Source organism: Dipteris shenzhenensis, chromosome 2, assembly GCF_047967505.1.
Source record: "Dipteris shenzhenensis isolate YYH24624 ecotype China chromosome 2, Dip_SZ_1.0, whole genome shotgun sequence".
Lineage (NCBI taxonomy): Eukaryota > Viridiplantae > Streptophyta > Polypodiopsida > Gleicheniales > Dipteridaceae > Dipteris > Dipteris shenzhenensis.
The window spans coordinates 63872038-63891025 of NC_141597.1; the positions used below are offsets into that span (position 1 = coordinate 63872038).

The window sequence follows — 18988 nt, forward strand, 5'->3', positions numbered from 1 at the left end:
TTGCTGAAAATGAGGATGTCATCAAAGAAGACGGCAGTGAACTGTCTATAGTTCCTGAACAACCGTTCCATCAATCGATTGAACGTGGCTGGGGCATTAGTAAGGCCAAATGGCATTACCATATATTCATACAGCCCAAATGTGGTTCGGAAGGCTGTTTTATGAATGTCCTCAGGTACAACTCGTACCTGATGGTAGCCACTCTTAAGATCTATACGGCTGAAAATTTCAAATCCTCCTAAACGATCAAAGATATCGTCTATACGAGGAATTGGGAAATGATTCTTAACCGTCTGTTTGTTTAAGGCTCTATAGTCTATGCACATCCTGAAGGTTTTATCCTTCTTTTGGACTAGTAAGACAGGAGAGCAAAAAGAAGAACTACTGGGTTGGATCAATCCCTTGTCCAAGAGTTCTTGGACTTGCTTGAAGATTTCATCTTGTTGAGATTGACTAACTCTATATGGGGGTCTATTTGGAGGTGAAGACCCTGGAACTATGTCAATTTTGTGATCCTATGGTCTCTCAGGAGGGAGGTGACTAGGAAGTTCCTGAGAGAAGCAACTAGAGAATTCCTGAAGGAAATCTAATCTTTCTTTTGTGAGAGGATCTGACTTTTCTTCATTTGGTTGCTTATCGCGTACAAACACTAGAAAAGAACATACTCCTTTCTTAAGCAAATTGGGAGATCGTGCATGACTTACCATAGGAATGGTGTTTCCTGAAACTCCCGCTGTAATGCTCACATCTCTACCCTTATGTTGGAGGGTTAGAATATTCTTCACATAATCGATTCGGGGGTTGACTTGCTTATGCCAGGGCATGCCAAGAATTACATCTGATCCTTGAAGTGGTGCCACCATGAAGGGTAGATGATCCAAGTACCCCTGGATGTGTACCCGAAGCTTGCCGATGATGGGGTACACCTTCTCTTCTTGGTTCTTGAAGGCTGCAGTTGCCTCCAAGGCTTCTCCTTTATCCTCTGGGGCTATCCCCAAGTTCTGTGCCATCTCATGAGAAATAAAGTTGTGAGTAGCTCCACTATCGAACAAAAACAAAGCGGATTGATCCTTTACCTGACCCCATGTTTTCAACAAACTATGGGTGTCGTTTACAGCTCCCTTTTCTGGAGGTGCTTCCACCTTGTTGACTACCAAAACTGGCTTTTTGAGGGCTGCTTCTTTGTTGCTGTTGTTTTTGGCAGCTTGAGGGCATTCGTAGAAGTTGTGGCCTCGATCGCCACACTTGAAACACCGCCCTTCGGAGTAATACTTTTGCTTCTGTTGTGGAGACAATGAGCTGAAAGTGCGGGCTGCTTTCTTCGAAGGAGGCTGGCTGGCTGACTTTTGCTCTTTTGGTGCGTCCTTTGCTGTCTCCTTACCCTTTTGTTCCTTGGAAGAGGTTCCCTGGGACTTCCGCTTGTTGTTGCTGCCATTCCGCTTGTTGGAGAAAGATTGTTTCTTCTCCACCTTCAAGGCGATGTTGATGGTGTCTTCGAGAGAAGTAGGAGTGGCAATGTCCACCTCATGCTGAACGATATACCGTAGGCCAGCAAAGAACTTCCTTTGCTGCTCTTTTTTATCCTTCCTACTGAATGCTTAAACTTTTAACAAAGTATCCCAAAAACGATCAACATACTCACTGACTTTCTCTTCTTGGCGTTGGCGGAGGATGTCCCACTGCACCATTGTATCTCTCTTAAACTCCTTAGGCAGGAAGTGCCTCATCAAGTTCTTCTTGAAGTGCTTCCAGGGGTGGGCTTGCTGTCCAGTGTTGACCATAGCTGCCCACCAGAGTGAAGCACGGTCTTGCATGTGCAGGATGGCAAACCGGATCTTCGCCTTGTCTTCGTACTCGTCCCCCTCAAAGAAATACTCGAGGTCTCGGATCCAGGCCAGCAAGACCTCGGGCTTGTCCTCTCCCTTGTACTTGGTAAACTTGAAGAGCTTATCTCCAAGAGGTACCTTATGCTTTGCATACCTTCGTCTCCGTGGACGTCTCGAAGGAGATGGACTCCGATGACGCCGTCTACCTCGAGGAGGGGAAGAAGAGGATGATCTTCCCTCCTTGTTGGAGTTGGTGTTGTCCGCACGGCCTCTTCCTTGGGATTGGGGCCCTATGTCATGAGTCCTGCTTGGCTGCTTTCCAGCACTTGAACCTGTTGAGCAATGTTTGCCAAGAGAGCACTCAACTCATGCAGGTTAGGAGGAGGGTCAGGTCCATTGGCTGCCATGATGACAAGATGACTCAACGAAGGAGACACTCAACAAGAGAAAGCACAGAGTACAGGACCACTGCCTAAGCTCTGATACCAATGTAAACTACTCGGTGCTTTCTATCAATTCAAACAACGGATTTTGCAGAGGCATTTGAATGAGATGATTGCGAGTTGCCAAACGCATATACTTGAACTTAAGAGTTTGCAATTAAGCTGGAATTAAGACTTATACAGCTTAAACACAAAGTGATATCATTGGAGAATGCAATATGATTGAGGGGCCAAGACGGCCCCCCCCCCTTATCCAGGCTCACTTTATTCTTGAAAATGGAGATACAAGACCAAGGTGCAATGCACCTTCCAAACTGATGAGCTCAGTGAAAACCTAGGACCTAGATACAAGACTCAAAAGCAAATGTACAAGGTAGACAACAAAAAGGAGGACTCCAAGCTCAGGTTTCAGCTCTTGGCTTGCCCAATCCACAAGGAAGAAGCCTGCAACAATCACCACTTACATCCAACATTAGAGACAAACACTAGTTTCTAGAAAGATAGTAGAAACAACATGAAATAGTGCTGTAAATGAGATAAACTTGACAATACAGGCTCCCTTCGTGACTTGACCCTTTTATAGATGAAGTCCTTGATGCCTCTGAAGCTACCTTGGGTGAGGGGAGTGTGGAAAATGGGGCTGGAATGAGAACAGCTTAGAAAAACAGCCTGTAGGCTAGAGAGAGAAAGCTTTTATGGAGTGATAGCTGTAGAGAGAGAGTGCCAATGCTGATCCCAAGGGAGGAGATGTAAGAGAGGAGCTGCTGCTGTTCCAGAGGTGCACAGAAAGGCAGATTTCTGCAAGGGAAATGGGCTGGAACAGTAGAGAGAGAAATTTTGCAGAAGAGAGAGAAAGACTGCAGCAGGAGAGAGAAAGGGGCTGTGGCTGCTCCAGGCTAGGTGAAGGAGAGAGGATGCTGCTGCTGTTCCAGAAGAGCTGAGAGGGGGCAGATTTCTGGAGAGGAGGGGCTGGAACTGTAGAGAGAGAATGTGCTGTTGTAGAGAGAGAAAGTGCTGCTGAGGTGAGAGAATGGCCTGTGGAGAAGCTGGCTGCACCCAAGGAGCTGGAGAGGTTTTGCTGCATCATCTAAAAGGAGGGAGAAGAAAAGTGACGAAATTTTCATGTGAGGAATGAAGGGGAGAGGTCTTCTTTTATAGGCTCAGCCCCCCTCCTAGGCCTAGAGTGGAAGGTGGACACTTGTCCCAGATTTTTGGTGGGCTGCAATCCCAAAGAGGACAGCCCACCACTTGCCCTAAATCTACCAGATTTGGGGCCAAACACTTGGCCTGCATGCCCTGCCACTTGCCATGCATGCTGCCACATGTGTGGGACAGGTGGACTGACCTGCCAGCTCAGATTCCAAGTGGCAGTCTGCCACGTGTCAGCTGCCACGTCACTCCCAAAAACCCTAAAATTTCAAAGTTGTCAGAATTTAATTCTGATCGCACACACGGGTTCCTAACAGCTTAGACTATCTATTGACGTACTCTAAGGTCATAATTGAGCCATACTGAGCTCATTTGTTTGTCGTCTTATCTTGTATCTCCATTACTCTTGGCATGCTGCCAGGCCCACACCCAAAGCTCAGGGAACATTCTCTTGAATGGTTTCTAGGTCGGTATGCAATCTGTGCATTTGATTGGTCCCATGTTTGGGTACTCAGGTGGGGTGTGGTTTCTAGATGTCCCTCTCAAAGAGAGGCCATCACTCTTGTGGGTCACTAATGCCCATAACCCCAAGCAAGGGGGTCCACCCTCAAATGCTAGACCTAGTCCCCATTGTCCGTAACTGAACAGAAGGAAAACATTTCATTTCTTAATAAGCATACTATTGAAAAACAAAAAAGAAATAGTACCAAGCAAGTGGGTACATGTTGAAGCAGGATGACATGGATAGATTGGACACCCAAATTGTTGGTTTGTCACATCTGTTGGGTGTGTTGGACTGCATGTTGTGTGTAGGTTTCAGTGTCCTTTTAGTAACTTTGGGTTAATGTTTTGGTTATCATCGTTTTCATATAGTTCCACAGTCTTTGGAATGGGAGTTCAGGAAAATCGCTTTTATTAAGTGTTTATTGCTCATGATTGTTTCAGCAACTCTATAACTTGAATGGCATTGACGAAGTAACAATTTTTTTGTTGAGGTTCCTTTATTGACTACACAGACATTGAGTTTGCTATGCTCTGTGTCTCCAAAAGTACCCATGCCATTCAATCAAAGCACTACAAGGGCTTTTTTGGCTCATGTTTTGCAGGTGAAAATATCAGAGATTGATGAATTTGCTCAGACAGCTTTTGAAGGTTACAAAACCTTGAATCGCATCCAAAGTCGAATCTTTCCAACAGCATATCACAGCAATGCGAACATTCTTGTAAGTACATAACCTACAATTATAACTTGATGAACTTGATTGTATTCGCTACCCCATTTTCCCCCAGAAAATACTTGCTAGCCTTTTACACTGAACGGTTTCCCACCCCTTGATATGGCAAAGATCAAGTAGGAAGGAAAGTTAGACTGCATATGAGGATTGTGAATTGGTTTAGCAGGAAGCCTGACGTTGATGTCTGAATTATATTACCCTTAGGTGTGTGCACCCACTGGAGCTGGAAAGACGAACATTGCCATGATCACTGTTTTGCGAGAGGTAAAAATATGAAAATTTCCTTATTCCAGAAATCACATTTTCCTTTATAATAGATATTGCATGAAGAAAACCTTAAATTTGTACTAGTATTGCTCTTCATAGTTTTCAAGTTTGTTTTTTGGCAAGAAAATGAACTTGTTTTAAGTACGACCAAATTACAAGACTCTTAGGATAAAATCTTTTAAAAAGTACAAATCATGCAGAAAAAAAATGAGGCCATTGTAACAAATCCGGATAGTGAAAATGCCATGATGAAAGCCTATGGTAGTATATGTGAAGAAAAAATGATGGCTGGCACTCCCTGATGAAAGAAACTCTCTTGGTCACTGCATTGTGTGAGGAGCCCAGAATCTTTCGAAGTGTCCATGCTGATGTGAATAACGTACAGGTGCATAATTGAGAGTAACTGAGTGGCAAAAGTGTGAGTCCCATCTGTGCCCTTGTGCATCTAGATCTTCATATCTGCCATGCAGTGAGACTAGCAATAATCTCCAAGGCTGAGTCTTGTAGTGGGAGATAGACTATCCTCACTCTTTCTCCTGCTTAATACTAACTGCAACTGCTAGATGATGCACTCAATACACAAAGCGATGCTGTGGATGTGAGTGAGAGAATCAGAGGTAGAGAATGTAGTGGATATTCGAAGAGGAAATGGATACAATTGAATAATGAATGCCCAAAGGGCTGAATACAACTGTATGAAGGGGCTGAAACCCTCATTGCAAAACTGGAAAGACTAGACTACCTAGATGATGCACTCAATACACAAAGTGATGCTGTGGATGTGAGTGAGAGAATCAGAGGGAGAGAATGTAGTGGATATTCGAAGAAGGAATGGATACAATTGAATAATGAATGCCCAAAGGGCTGAATACAACTGTATGAAGGGGCTGAAACCCTCATTGCAAAACTGGAAAGACTAGACTACCTAGAGGAGGTGAATCCTCACTAGGTCCTTGAAGAGGCTGAGGTACCCTACTAGTCTGTTGTAGGGAGGCCTTGTTGTTGCTATTCTAAGGGCTAAAGTGCCCACCTGTGGGATGAAGAATGAGGGCCAAAGGTTGCCCTTTTATAGGCTGTTAGGTCAGCCTACATGACCTGGTCAACGCCAACCGTTGACCTTGGTCGGCTAGTCAACGGCGAAGGCTGACCAGGTCAGTCAAAAAGTCAACACTGACAAAAAAGTAAACGTGTAGACTTTTGACAAAACAGTCATCTCGGTGTTTTTTGATTTGTGATGATGTGGCGTTGATTGTCTGTTGGCTATGTGTTGATTGCTGACTACGCAAGGCTGCCTGCATGGCTATACGGATGCTTGCGTGGCAGTTGACTTGGCTGCCTGCGTTGGCACCGACTAGCATGGCCCACGGTCTTGTGGATGCCCGTGACAAGTCTACAAAAGGAGAGTTAGGTCTATGCATAGATACTGATACTACATCTAGCGTGATATGCTCGAGGAGTCGTCTTTGAATCAAAATGACCTTGTCCGAGTCAGCTCTCTCATAAAACACTTGAGGATTTGACTATGAACCAAGCCATGGAACCCGAAGTGATGTTGAAATCACCTCTCCTCTACCAAGTTTGTGTGCAATGCCTTGCTAGATCCTTTGTGCCTCTCTACAACACCAAATGCAATGCTGAATGCACTCTAGTGCTATGAAGGGATGTGGGCATCTTGGATCTGTACCAAAGGTCTTGTCTCCAAGTGTTGATGGGGATTCCATCATCCCATCTTAAATGCATTGACGATAGAGACGAAAATCTGCTGGGAAAGGAATGAAATGTGTTGAGTGAGTCTGAGGGGTCCAAGCCAAGGCTAAGGGTTGACCGAGTGGCTACATCTGGAGTATGTGAGGTAAAAGTTTGTGCTATTTCATCATCATCGCCAAGATCCTTAGCCAGTCTCCAGACATCAATATCATCAATTGGATCTCCAATCACATCGTTATCGGCTTCAACATCCTCCTCCAAGAGAGACTCCTCACATCTACAAGGACTCCATGACAGTTTGGATAGGTAGACGTGCAGTGGAGGTATGGCGTGCAGAAGGGAAGTGGGGACGTTTGCCATCTCGTACAACTCTCCAGACACGAGCCTAATGAGGATGAAATTGAGGGGATGGTAGAGGAGGCGTGGATGAAAGAGGCATGTAGTAGGAGGCTATTTGGGGTGTCCCTAGTGCATCTGGTTCTTTCGGGACAGCTGTGCATGAGATGCTTGAATTGCCCTAAAATGTGGCACTGGTTCAGTAACCAGTGACTTCCATTTGCTCCTTGTAGGGTGTTCCATCGGGTGTTTGGAGAAAAACATAATCATCTAGTATCTTAGAACTCTAGGTGAGGGCCCAAGCTCTAGGCACTCTATCTTCCTCCAAAGAAATTGTTGCTAAGAGGAAGGGGCATTTGAAAGTTGGCTAATCTTGAGGACCTGCCCAAATGCCTTCCCAATAGAGTTGGAGAGCTTCACGTTAGATATATGAAGACCTGGGAATTGAAGGGTAAGGGTTGAATACTTCTGGTTCTTGAGAATTGGATTAAAATGAAGGCGATAACTTCACTTTGATGACTTGCCTACAACGGCACACCAAATCGTATAGAGAGAGGTGTTGGAGATAATCTCCCACACCAAGCCATCAATAAAGACAATCGAGGATGAACGTAGTGGAATGAGTATGCAAAATGTCAATACATAGGAAGACAACTCAGGTGTTAGAGTTTGTTCAAGTTTGTAGGCGTAAGAGTTTGCTTCAAGCAAGTGTTGGATTGCTAGTCTTGCTTGATAAAGTTGCTAGATTTGGGCTAGTCAAAATTAATTGAAAGGGAACTCTCAAGATGGAGCGGATCTCCCTGTTTATAATCGATGGTAAAGAGCTTAATTCATGTTCTATTGGAATGTGAAGTGCTTGTCGATTTCAATACACACTATCTACACCCGTCCTTGTGTTAGTCAAGTGACTGTGTACAAGTGTGGAGTTTCTTGACCTAGAGGTTACCTACATCCTCTTGATGCTTAAGTTTGAAACATAGTTCCAACCATATGATCAAACATTTGAAGAATGATACGTTTTAGAACGTTTGGTAATTTGTAGGGTAAAATAACACGTCACCTTTTTCCTAGTTCGCGCGTGTGTGTGCCCCCCCCCCCCTTCCCCCCTTGGTTGCCCTTCCTAAGTTCCTAGAAAGGAAAAAAACCTAGAAGACATTCAAATAACAATTGTAGATGCTATAAAACTTTAAAAATCAATATTGATTTTTGATGTGTGAACAATAAACATTGCTTTCTAGAATCTACATTCATCATTCAAATTTCACATTGCAATGTTGCATCATGCATGACCATTGAAATTGATTTATCATTCAAATCGCACATTGCGATGTTACAAGTGAGATATGTTTGCCCATACACGTATTTTACAAATGTAACCAAACATATAAGTATGGTTGGAACTATGGTGTGAAATTGACCAATTGGGCAAAATGTAGTTCACATTAGAGGAAGGAAGTGTAAGGATTTATGTAAGTGGCTTTCTTGATCGAGAATGATTATCCAAAGATTGTGAGGGTACTTATTTCAAAGGAGCATCCAAGGGAATGATGACGGGTCATTAACTTAGTTGGCATTCATGCCAGCCTTGGTGGACACAAATTAGAAGATGGTACTAGAAGATGTCTAGTTGACATCAAGATTTGTAAGTAGCATACGAAGACGACCACACTCCACAGTAGTTGTAAAGTCTGCCTTGTACTCAACCTCACAACTAGAAGTAGCAACTGTAGGTTGCTTCTTGCTGAACCAAGGTATGCATGAACCCAAGCATAAAAACATTGCCATTGTGCGACACCCTCTTGTTGTAACCAACCTAGGCACTGTCCGTAAGAGCATGCATGACCAGTGAAGACTTCTCATTTGCTTGCCCTTCAAGTAATGAAAGACGCGTGTCATTGCCTGCCAACGCTGTGCACTGGGTTTGTGCATAAACTTGCTTAACTAGGAAACGTTATATTGCAGATCAGGCCAAGTGTGGCACAAATAAATCAAGCAATCGATAACTTGCTAATAAAGAGTGGCATCAAATGGATCACTCCCTTTCTCGGTGTTTGGCTTCTCATGCTTTGCATGATGTATTTCTTCCATGAGCATTCTAGTCTTCAATCATCAAAGACCTCGACAGCTAAATCCTTGACGAATCCTCATTCATATCCAAACAATTAACTATTTACAATTAGAAACATTAAAATTGGTCTCTCTAAGCACTTTTTGTTGTTGACAAGATTTTAAATGGAAAGTAAGAGAGAGAGAGAGAGAGAGAGAGAGAGAGAGATGTGTACCAACGTCTGCGGGAGGCCTCGTGGGCGTATGAGACAAAGTGCAACACCAAAAGGTAACTCGTACAAGCCACTAAGGGTTGAAGCAAAGGAGTACTTATTAGTATAATCCTTCATCTGTATTGTTAGGCCGTAGGCGGTAGCGATTGTGGGGGAACGAGAAGTAGACCTAGGTTGCCAGGCTTTACTCACTGAAGTTACGGACCCGGTAGGTACCAATGTGGTTACCCGATCTAAAGGTATCATCCGCAACACAGTGGAAGACCCTTCTTCAAAAGAAGACTTGGAGTGGAAATCTCTGAAGACCTTGGTTTCCCGGCTACTACAGAAGGGTATCAGGTGCTTAGAGTAACGCTCCTAGTACATGCCCAGGTTCCATATATCCAGGTAGCTGATGAGATGTGAGGAGCTCGCGTATCTATGAGTGTCGAGCTGTCTCTTGATGCGGTGGAGGGTGTGGTCTCCTCGTTATCTGTATCCCATGGGTGATGCCTCGTCTCTGACAGTCACCTTTGAGGAGAGCTGAGATAGACCGGACCTCGATCGTACATGCTTCGGTCCCTCTCTGTGTCGCATGTGGGGTGCGTGTCTCTCATCTGGCAGCATCGTGGCGGAGACTCCCACTGCTAATCCATGATGCTCTTAACTCATCAAGCTCCTCTCCCTGAGCCTCACCGAAAACTGACTCCGAAGCATAGAAATCTGTAACAAGTGTCTGTGCTGAAACCAGCCTTCAGTTTCCTAAAGGGCAGTAGACCGTAACTATCTTAGCATATTCATTATTCACAGCTATATTGCATCGTTTCCAGCCACTTAATTTTTAACAATACCACTTAGAAACAACTTGAGAAATAACTGGATGGAGGCTAGAGTGCCTCTGCTCAATGAAACCAAATACAAGACACCACACTGGCCCCAAACACTTGGCGCCCCTTCCGGTATTTATTTATTTCTTTAGGAATGGAATTTGTTCACACAACAAGGGCTCACCCTTGCGCTTTGCCTCACTGGCAATTCCACTATCCAAGCCAAACATTGGCTACACCCTACATTCAATCCTAGTGCACACACTAGTACCCAAGTGCCAAGGCAAGGCTAAGGCATTCACCATTGTCCATGACCAACTAAAACCAGCCTCAAGGCTAACAAGAGGGTGGTAGACCACTAACCAAACAAAAGCTTTCACAATAAAATACTCAGCAAACACTCCACAGACAGAAAGGGGGAGCTAGAGCGCTCCTGCTCAAACACAAAGACACAGACTGGCCCCAAAGCCTTGGCGCCCCTTTCGGTATTTCTTTATTGATTGAATAGTGCCACAAAGAGATTACACCGTGAGTACCAACTCACATGCATTCAGTGCTCTTCCCTCACTCCGAGGCATTAGTATCACAACACATTAGCCCTGCGGGGCTCTGCCATCACAACCATGTGACCATTGGCATCCATACTCCGTTATTTACAGCCCGCACAAGGCCACACGCTCCCTCAACAGTTACAAGTGTTCACTGATCCACTGGGTTGCCTCCTTCCACTATTTTAAAAGGAGCTTTCCCAGTGGAAGTATGCACAGTATTGTTGTAAGCAAATTCTACTAAGGGTAGAAACTGCTCCCATTGTGTCTTATGCTCAGACACATAACATTTCAGCAAATCAAGAGCAGTCAAATTAGCCTCTTCGGACTGCCCATCTATCTGAGGATGGAAAGAAGATGAAAATCTCAGCGTAGTGCCCATATTTCCGAAGAGCCCTCTCCAAAAGAGACTCGTCTTGCGCGGATCTCTATCACTTACGATAGACTGAGGCATCCCATGGTATTTGAAGATGTTCTGCATGGTTGCCATATGATCCGCTGTAATTTTCTTCCTTACTGGAATGAAGTGTGCCTGCTTACCAAACCGGCATATAATAGTCCAGAGACCATCATTCCCCGTAGGCATCCTAGGAAGATCAAATATAAAATCCATGGCAATGCTCTCCCACGGTCTATCTGGGATTGGCAATGGCTGCAACAATCGAGGTGTTTTCTGCCTGTCAGATGAGGTCAATCAATAAGACTGTTGATGGTAGAAAGGTGATTGTGTGGGAGCCCCTTATTCTTATTGGCGCCTGTGACCTTCTGGCAGATGATGCATGTTCTGACAAAGGCATCCACATCCCGTCTCAAAGCTGGCCAATAAAAAAAATGTTCCACTGCTTTAACCGTAGCATCAATGCCTCTATGTCCTGCATACGGTGGAGCATGACTTTCTATTATAACCTTTGACCTTAGCTGCTTTGTGACACAAAGGCGTCCATGCATCATAATGAAGAAATCTCCGAGAGTATAATGATCATGCCGCTGATCATTAGACAGCTGGTCATAAATCCGTGAGAAATCCTCATCATGAGCATACTGGACCTTCATTGCATCCAACTCACTGTGGTAAGCAGTGGTTACTGTGGAAACCTGAGGCTTCCTTGACAATGCATCGGCCACCACATTCTTTATACCTTCCACATGCACTATGTGAAAGTGGATAAGAAATTGGCCCATCGCATATGTTTCTCATACAACTTGGTCTGAGTGAGGAAATATCTCAAAGATTGATAATCTGTTTGCACTGTGAATTACAGCCAACAATTCCTTCTCATAAATGCCCAGATGTCTCTTATCATCTTGCAAAATTCTACTCTCATAGGCCACTACCCGTCCTTCCTGCATAGTGACCGCTTCAAGGCCATTCTGTCCACATGCATCAGCTTGGACGTGAAAAGCTTTCAAAGATCTGATAGGAGCAATACTGGATCTGTGTTAAGCTTTTCTTTTAGCATCTCAAATGCTGCAATTTGTTTTTCAGCCCACACAAAGGATGCTCCCTTCTTCTGCATAGCATAGAGTGGCGAAGCAATTTCAGCAAAATGGCGTATAAATCGCCTGTAGTACGAGCATAAGCCCAAAAAGCTTCATACTTCATGCAAATTCTTAAGCTGTGGCCAGCTGCGAATTGCTTCAATCTTCGCGGGTCCATGCGCACCCCATTCTTTGAAATAATGTGCCCCAGAAAGTGAATCTCAGGCATAAAGAACTCACTTTTCTTTGCATTTACAATCAGCCTAAGCTTGCTGAGTTGAGTAGACAATCATGTCATCAAAGAAAGTGCCCACAAAAGCCCTATGCTCACGGAAGATTCTATCCATCATCCGATTAAAAGTGGCAGGAGCATTTGTAAGCCCAAATGGCATCACTAAGAACTCATACAACCCAAAGCTGGTCCTGAAAGCTGTCTTGACCCTTCCAATCTATCCAGGATATCATCAATCCTTGGAATTGGAAATCTGTTTTTTATGGTTATCTTGTTGAGCACACGATAATCAATGTACATTCGCCAAGAACCGTCACTCTTTTGCACCAACAAAACCGGTGAACAGTAAGGGGAAGAACTGGGCTGAATCAGCCCCTTTTCCAAAAGGTCCTTCACCTGGCTCATGATTTCTTCTTGCTGAGCTGCACTCACCCTGTAAGGTGCCCTGTTTGGTGGACTACTGCGTGGCACTATATCAATTGCATGATCCTCAGGCCTCTCAGGTGGAAGTTCACCTGGCAACGAGTCAGAAAAACATTCTCTAAACTGATTTAGGAAACCAGTCCGCTCTTTATCAAGCTTAGAGAATACAAATTGTGGATCATGAGACCTAGTATCCTTTGCAAAAACTAAGTATGCAGAAATATGATGTTTCATTACTGAGCATATAGCTGAAGCAGATACAAGAGGGATTGGCTCTCCCTTTAGTTTGACATCCAAAACATGCTTTTTCCCTCTATGCTCCAGGGAGATCTTCCGATTATATGTGTCCACCAAAGCATGTACCCTGTGACACCAAGGCATGCCCAACAAGACATCACAACCCTCAAGAGGCATTATATAAAATTCCTCTGTCCCAAGAGCTCTGTATATGCAATTGGAGCTTTCCAATGATAGGGGTAACCGGAGTGCTAAAGCCAAGACAAGCCAATCCTGCTTCACTCATAGGTCCCATCTCCTCTGCACGGATTCCAAGTTTGCTTGCCAATTTAGGAGAAATAAAGTTTGCACGAGCACTTGGGTCAAAGAAGATCAATGACATCTGATCCCGGACTTTGCCCCAAGCCCTGCAAAGCTCTGTAGCATCATCATTAGGGTGTTCACTGATAACATCAGGCATTAATCCTGCAGATGGTTTAGGCTTCTTGCCTTTTTGCTCTTCCCTATCATCTACTTTTCCTTTTAGCTTACATTTTGGGCAATCCTGTGCCATATGGCCCTCTTCTTTATAGTGAAAGCATTTATTAGCCTCCATCAAGGCTTTCCTTTCCTCACGTGACAACGAATACTGGCCTATCACGCTTCTTCCCTTTGTTGAAAGGAGGCTTGAAAGCATTCCTTGGCTTCCCTGCTTTCTTGAAACTCTCAGATTTACTGTTTTTATACCCACTGGTTTTTCCCAACAATAATGCATCAGCCATGGTAGCATTCTCAATAAGTTGAGACATGTTGGTAACCCTTGTTTTAGTACAATAATCTCTGATTTCCTTTGGCAGCCCACAACAAATTTTTCAATCTGTTCTGACAAAGGCACATGCCTATAAGAGCTGACCGGCAAGAGAGCTTCCCAAAAATTTTTATTATACTCTTCCAAGTTATGACAGTGAGCTGCATCCAACTTGTGCCATGCTATCATAACATCTACCTCAAAGGTAGTGGTCAACCAGGTAGATGAAAACAGCTGCTTAAACTGAACCCAACTCGTGGGTGCTCTATTTTGGAGCAGCAAATTGGTCCACCACTATAGAGCATTCCCCTTTAAGAAGGTGGCTGCCTTTCGCATTTTAGATGACTCAGTAAAGTTCCCTCCTGAGAAGGCTGCATCAAACTGCTGCACAAAAGTTAAAGCCTTCAGCCTGTCCTGAGCCCCATTAAAGGTCTCAAACTTCACTGCTGCACCACCCTCTTTGTAGTCTTTTACCTTCCCTTTGGGTGCCAGATTATCATATACAGGTGGCTGCAAAAATGGAGGTTGAATTGCATTGCCTCCAGCCTGTCCTGCATTACCACTACCCCTTAGAGGGTTTGTCAAACCTTCCCAGGCATACCAAACATACCTGTAGGAGCTCGAAAGGTTCCTATCCTTCCACTTTGCATTCGTGGCTGCATGCCAATATTGTCATACATCATGTTGGGCATTGCGGGCTGCATTTCCCCAAATACATTTCCTTGCATCCCTTGCATCCCTTGCTGTAAACCAACAGGGTAATTTCCAAGCATCCCTTGACCATCGTTAACTTGACCAGCCATTGCTTGAAATACTGAACCCCCACCAAAATACCCTGGATGCATAAAGGGTTGGGAAAAAGCTTGCTGCCCTTGATTTAGATTCTGAAAATCAGCCTCTTGGCCATGCATAACCATACCAGGACCTTGAAAGGGCTGCTGCCCTGCAACTCCCTGTACATTTGGCATTACTGGAGGCTTTCCATCCAATGGATTAAATCCATATGGCTGTTTTGAACCGGAGTAGGCTCCCCTGAATGAGAATGCTTCTTTCTCTCCTTGGACCTCAAAGGAGTCTGCATAAACTCAAGGAACCTCGGGTTCTACGTGAGCTGCGTGAGTGCTTCCACCGCGCTCGCTAACTGTGTCTTAAAGTAAGCATCGGCTTCCTCTGCATCCTCAGCCTCTTTTGACCCTTTTGGCTGAGAGGCACTCACACCAAAAGCATTCACCTCTTGCTGTGCCTCAACATTTTGGTCATCCTGGGAGGCTCCCTCATGCATGGATTGCTCTTCTTGCTCATCGTGGGAGGAATGCCCCTCCATATCCCAATCATTATTTGTCAAAGACATATTTGCTGATTTTCTTCTCGCTGTAATTGAATTACAGCAAACAACACTTCACCAGAGACAATCACAGGCTCACCTCCTTAAGAAAGATGGTGATGTCCCGGCAACGGAACCATGAAACCAGCCTCAAGGCTAGCAAGAGGGTGGTAGAACACTAACCAAACAAAAGCCTTCACAATAAAATACTCAGCAAACACTCCACAGACAGAAAGGGGGAGCTAGAGCGCTCTTGCTCAAACACAAACAGACAGACTGGCCCCAAAGCCTTGGCGCCCCTTTCGGTATTTCTTTATTGATTGAATAGTGCCACAAAGAGATTACACTGTGAGTACCAACTCACATGCATTCAGTGCTCTTCCCAAACTCCGAGGCATCAATATCACAACACATTAGCCCTGCGGGGCTCTGCCATCACAACCATGTGACCATTGGCATCCATACTTAGTGCAAACACCTGCATTTTAACATGGGAGCCGTTATTTACAGCCCGAGCAAGGCCACACGCTCCGTCAACAATTACAAGTATTCACTGATCCACTAGGGTATCCAAACAACGGGTGAAAGCATCATTGAACTACCCCCGGTACTCAGAAGTACAAGCAATATTTGCAAGCATACATTGTGTTCACCTTGCCAAGCAAGTCTCTTGAAAAACACAGCCCACTGCTCATTGGCCAGCAAGACCCCCAAGCATAACCACTGTGTACATTCTTCTTACCTACCAGCATACACTATGCTGATCATTGCTTTACTCGCTCCGACGCAGTTGGCATTTAACACTCCCCAACCATGAGTACACAACTTGAGGCAAGGCCAGCCTATCACTCTCGTTCCCGCAAGCATACCCAACAGAGCAACCAGCCGTGCAATTGTCCAGAAACCAGCAGACACGTTCTCCGTACAAGCAGCCGTACAATCATACGTACAACAACAGGTACTTACACCCGTACAACCACGCACGGTAGTCCGTACAGCCTGTATTTAATGGTGACATGCTCCGTACAGCTCATAGAAGGCATCTTTAATGACCCCGTATGATTCGTACGTGCCCATACAGCCTACAATCAAGGCACCGTACTGCCAACTTGTACCAATAAGCAAGAAGGGCCTCGTACAAGCTCGTACTTGCAGCCCTTACCAGCCCACGCTTGAGATTTTGTACCTGCACCGTACTAGCCCGTACGTAGGATTCAATACCCATACGTATGTCGTCGTACAATAGCATTAATTGCAATAATTGCTTCTCCCGTACTGTCATACGGATTATATGCCTTCTCTCTGTGGAGGCACCAACCTTTGTAAGACCTCCTCCGTTACGTGATTCTGTGCTCCCCGCCATCCTTCTCCGTCCAAACTCTTTCCTCGGGCTTCCTTTCCAAAAGGGGCCTGCATGGGCTTGCCACGTGGCAGCCCATGCCTTGGGTTACCCCCAAGGCCTCCATTTGCCCCTAGGCCCCCTCTAGTGGGGCCTCTTTACAAGCCTACCAATGTCCAACTTGAAAGGCCTAAGGTTTTTGTGCCCCTTTTTGGCCTTAAACCTTTCAGTTGCCCCCAAAGCACAATTGCCTAGGGGAAACTTGCACACCCACATCTCGTGACCTCGCCATTTAATTACTGGGGTCAAGGCCACATGTGAGCATCAAAACTCACGCCCTCGTGACACCAACTGTAAAGCTGTCTAGGCATTCCACAAAGCATCCAACTTGCTCTAAGGGTCTGGCTATCCCACAATCCATTGGCCAGCCTCTCAGGGCGACATTGCATCAACACAGTTCTCACATTGAATGAGTGGCCTCAAAACAGGAAGAAATTCACATGCTGCCCCTCTGGTTCCAATCTGGTTACACCCTCTGTAACTGGGTGTCTATTCACAGCCTGGATTGCCAAGAGGGGGCTTCCAACAGAATATGGAGCAGTAACAAGCTTTCAAAATGACCAGATGCAATCAAAATGAAAGGGACAGTGATAAGAGAACTCAAACCAGCTTCAAATGACTCTAACCAGCTCCTAGGTGCTCTGTTCCAAGCTAGAACACCTCCACGGGGCAGCAGATTCACAAGGCAGGAGGACAACAGGAGAAAAACGGCCAGATAGGGAGAGAGCAACCCGTTTAGGAGCAGAAAAGCCTCGAAAATAGTGCCCAGCAGGCCCGCACAGCAAGAATAATCTATCTCGGGATGTGTGCAGCAGCAAGAGAGCCTTGGTCAAGGTGCAAGCAGGTTATACAGCAGTATAAGAGGCCTAAACGAGAAACTGTCCATACAGCAGGCTTATGAGTCCGTACAGCAACTAAGGGGGTTTGTACAGCAATTATGAAGGCCGTACATCAGAGTGGATGTGCCTTGGGATGCGTCCCAAGCTAGAGAGAGAAAAGGAGAGCCTTAAATACGTGACATGAGATAGATAGAGAGGCGTGATAATTTGTACCTTCTATGGTTGTTGCCTCCAAAAACGTTTAAAAGGGTGAAGGGGGAAAGAAGCATGCATGGAGGATTGCCACCTGGCCTCTCATTAATGCTCTAACCCTCCAAACCAATGAAACATTTTTTTGCCTCCTCATTAAAGTTCTAACCCCTAAAACCAATGACAACATTAGGTTTCCTTGGGTCCAACTTTATGACCCCTCTAAACCTTGCCTCGCTCCTAGCATTTTAGGCCTAGTGTGTGCACCTAGGGATTAAACCCATTCCTAGGGACTTCTGGGATTTGTCGCTTCCCCTGGGCTAGTCCCCCAAGCCAAAGGTAGTCACGGCTCGAAAATTCATGTCCCCATGACATACCCTCCTCTTGAAATAACAAACTATCAAGTTTGCTGCTATAAACATAAACAACCAACAATGAGCAGATGTATTGTTAGCAAGCAGTACCTTGGGTGAGACATACAGTGTCACGAAGGGAGCTCTAGATACGGTAAGCCTGTCTGTGGACAAGGGAGTGGAGGAACTACCCCCCTCTTGAGCATCGGGCAATGCTCTAGACCTACGCTCTGTTGAGCCTGAAGGAGCTACAACTGAAGTCAGCTCAAAGCAGCACAACTCAGTGGACTGCGCCACTCCGAGTGAAATTTGCTAGCGCACTCTCCTCCAATAACTTGGATCACACACACATGGCAATATTGGATCCTAGGAACATAGATCCCGGTAGTCGATATCCTTTCAGACTTACATCATGGCAAGCTGAATCGGATCAACCAATCTATGCTACACTTGAATCCTTGCCTCATGGTTCAAATCAAACACAAACTGGCATGTACTAAATGGATTTATTGCTTGAGCCATGCCGACCAACAAGAGCATCCAAAACAGGCATGTGATACATGGATTTGCTGCTCTAGCCATGCCGGGCAACAAGAGCAATCCAACACTCGCAGGGAATACTCATCCTGCAATTTACCATATAGCCTAGAAAGAACATCTTTTGGCTGGTACAAAAAGCAACAAAACTGGCAGGGAAGAACCATCCTGCAAATAACAATGCAGCCTAGAAAGAGAAGACTCTCTAGTTTCTGGCTATTACATTAATCCATACCAAAATTACTGCTTCTTACCAAAGAAAAAAAACAAGACTCCTAACGCGTGTGGCTGTCCTTTTGCGTTTCTTATGCATAGGTTGCTTCTGTTTACGATTGGGACAATCTTTGGCTTGATGTCCCTCCTCTTTGTTTCTTACATTACATACGATCTGAGGATGCTAATTCGTGGGAATCTGTACTTATTATCATGTTTTTCCTATTGCGTTTCCTGAGCATGTTTTGTCCAAAGGATGCACATAGAAGTTTAATGTTTGTAGATAGAGGAATCTACATCTCTCTAGGTCACAGGTTTTTCCTAGAACTTTTCAGGTTTTAAGGCAATATGTAACTAAAACATGAAAAGTTTAATAAGGG

The 18988-nt window shown here is 44.9% G+C and overlaps 1 protein-coding gene and 1 pseudogene across 6 annotated transcripts in view; one reads left to right on the forward strand and one right to left on the reverse strand.

Annotated features, from left to right (window-relative positions):
• LOC147905161 (U5 small nuclear ribonucleoprotein helicase) overlaps positions 1-18988 on the forward strand; it is a 141428-nt gene that overhangs the window by 34227 nt on the left and 88213 nt on the right. For all 6 annotated transcript variants that reach the window (XR_015542739.1, XR_015542740.1, XM_087390662.1 and 3 more), the window contains 2 exons: positions 4525-4641; positions 4858-4917. Coding sequence is in view for 4 of the 6 variants with exons in the window: in XM_087390662.1 (XP_087246788.1) it covers positions 4525-4641; positions 4858-4917 (177 nt within the window). In the remaining 2 variants the exon portion in view is untranslated. The remainder of the gene's footprint in view (positions 1-4524; positions 4642-4857; positions 4918-18988) is intronic.
• LOC147905162 (uncharacterized) lies at positions 12470-14722 on the reverse strand (annotated as a pseudogene).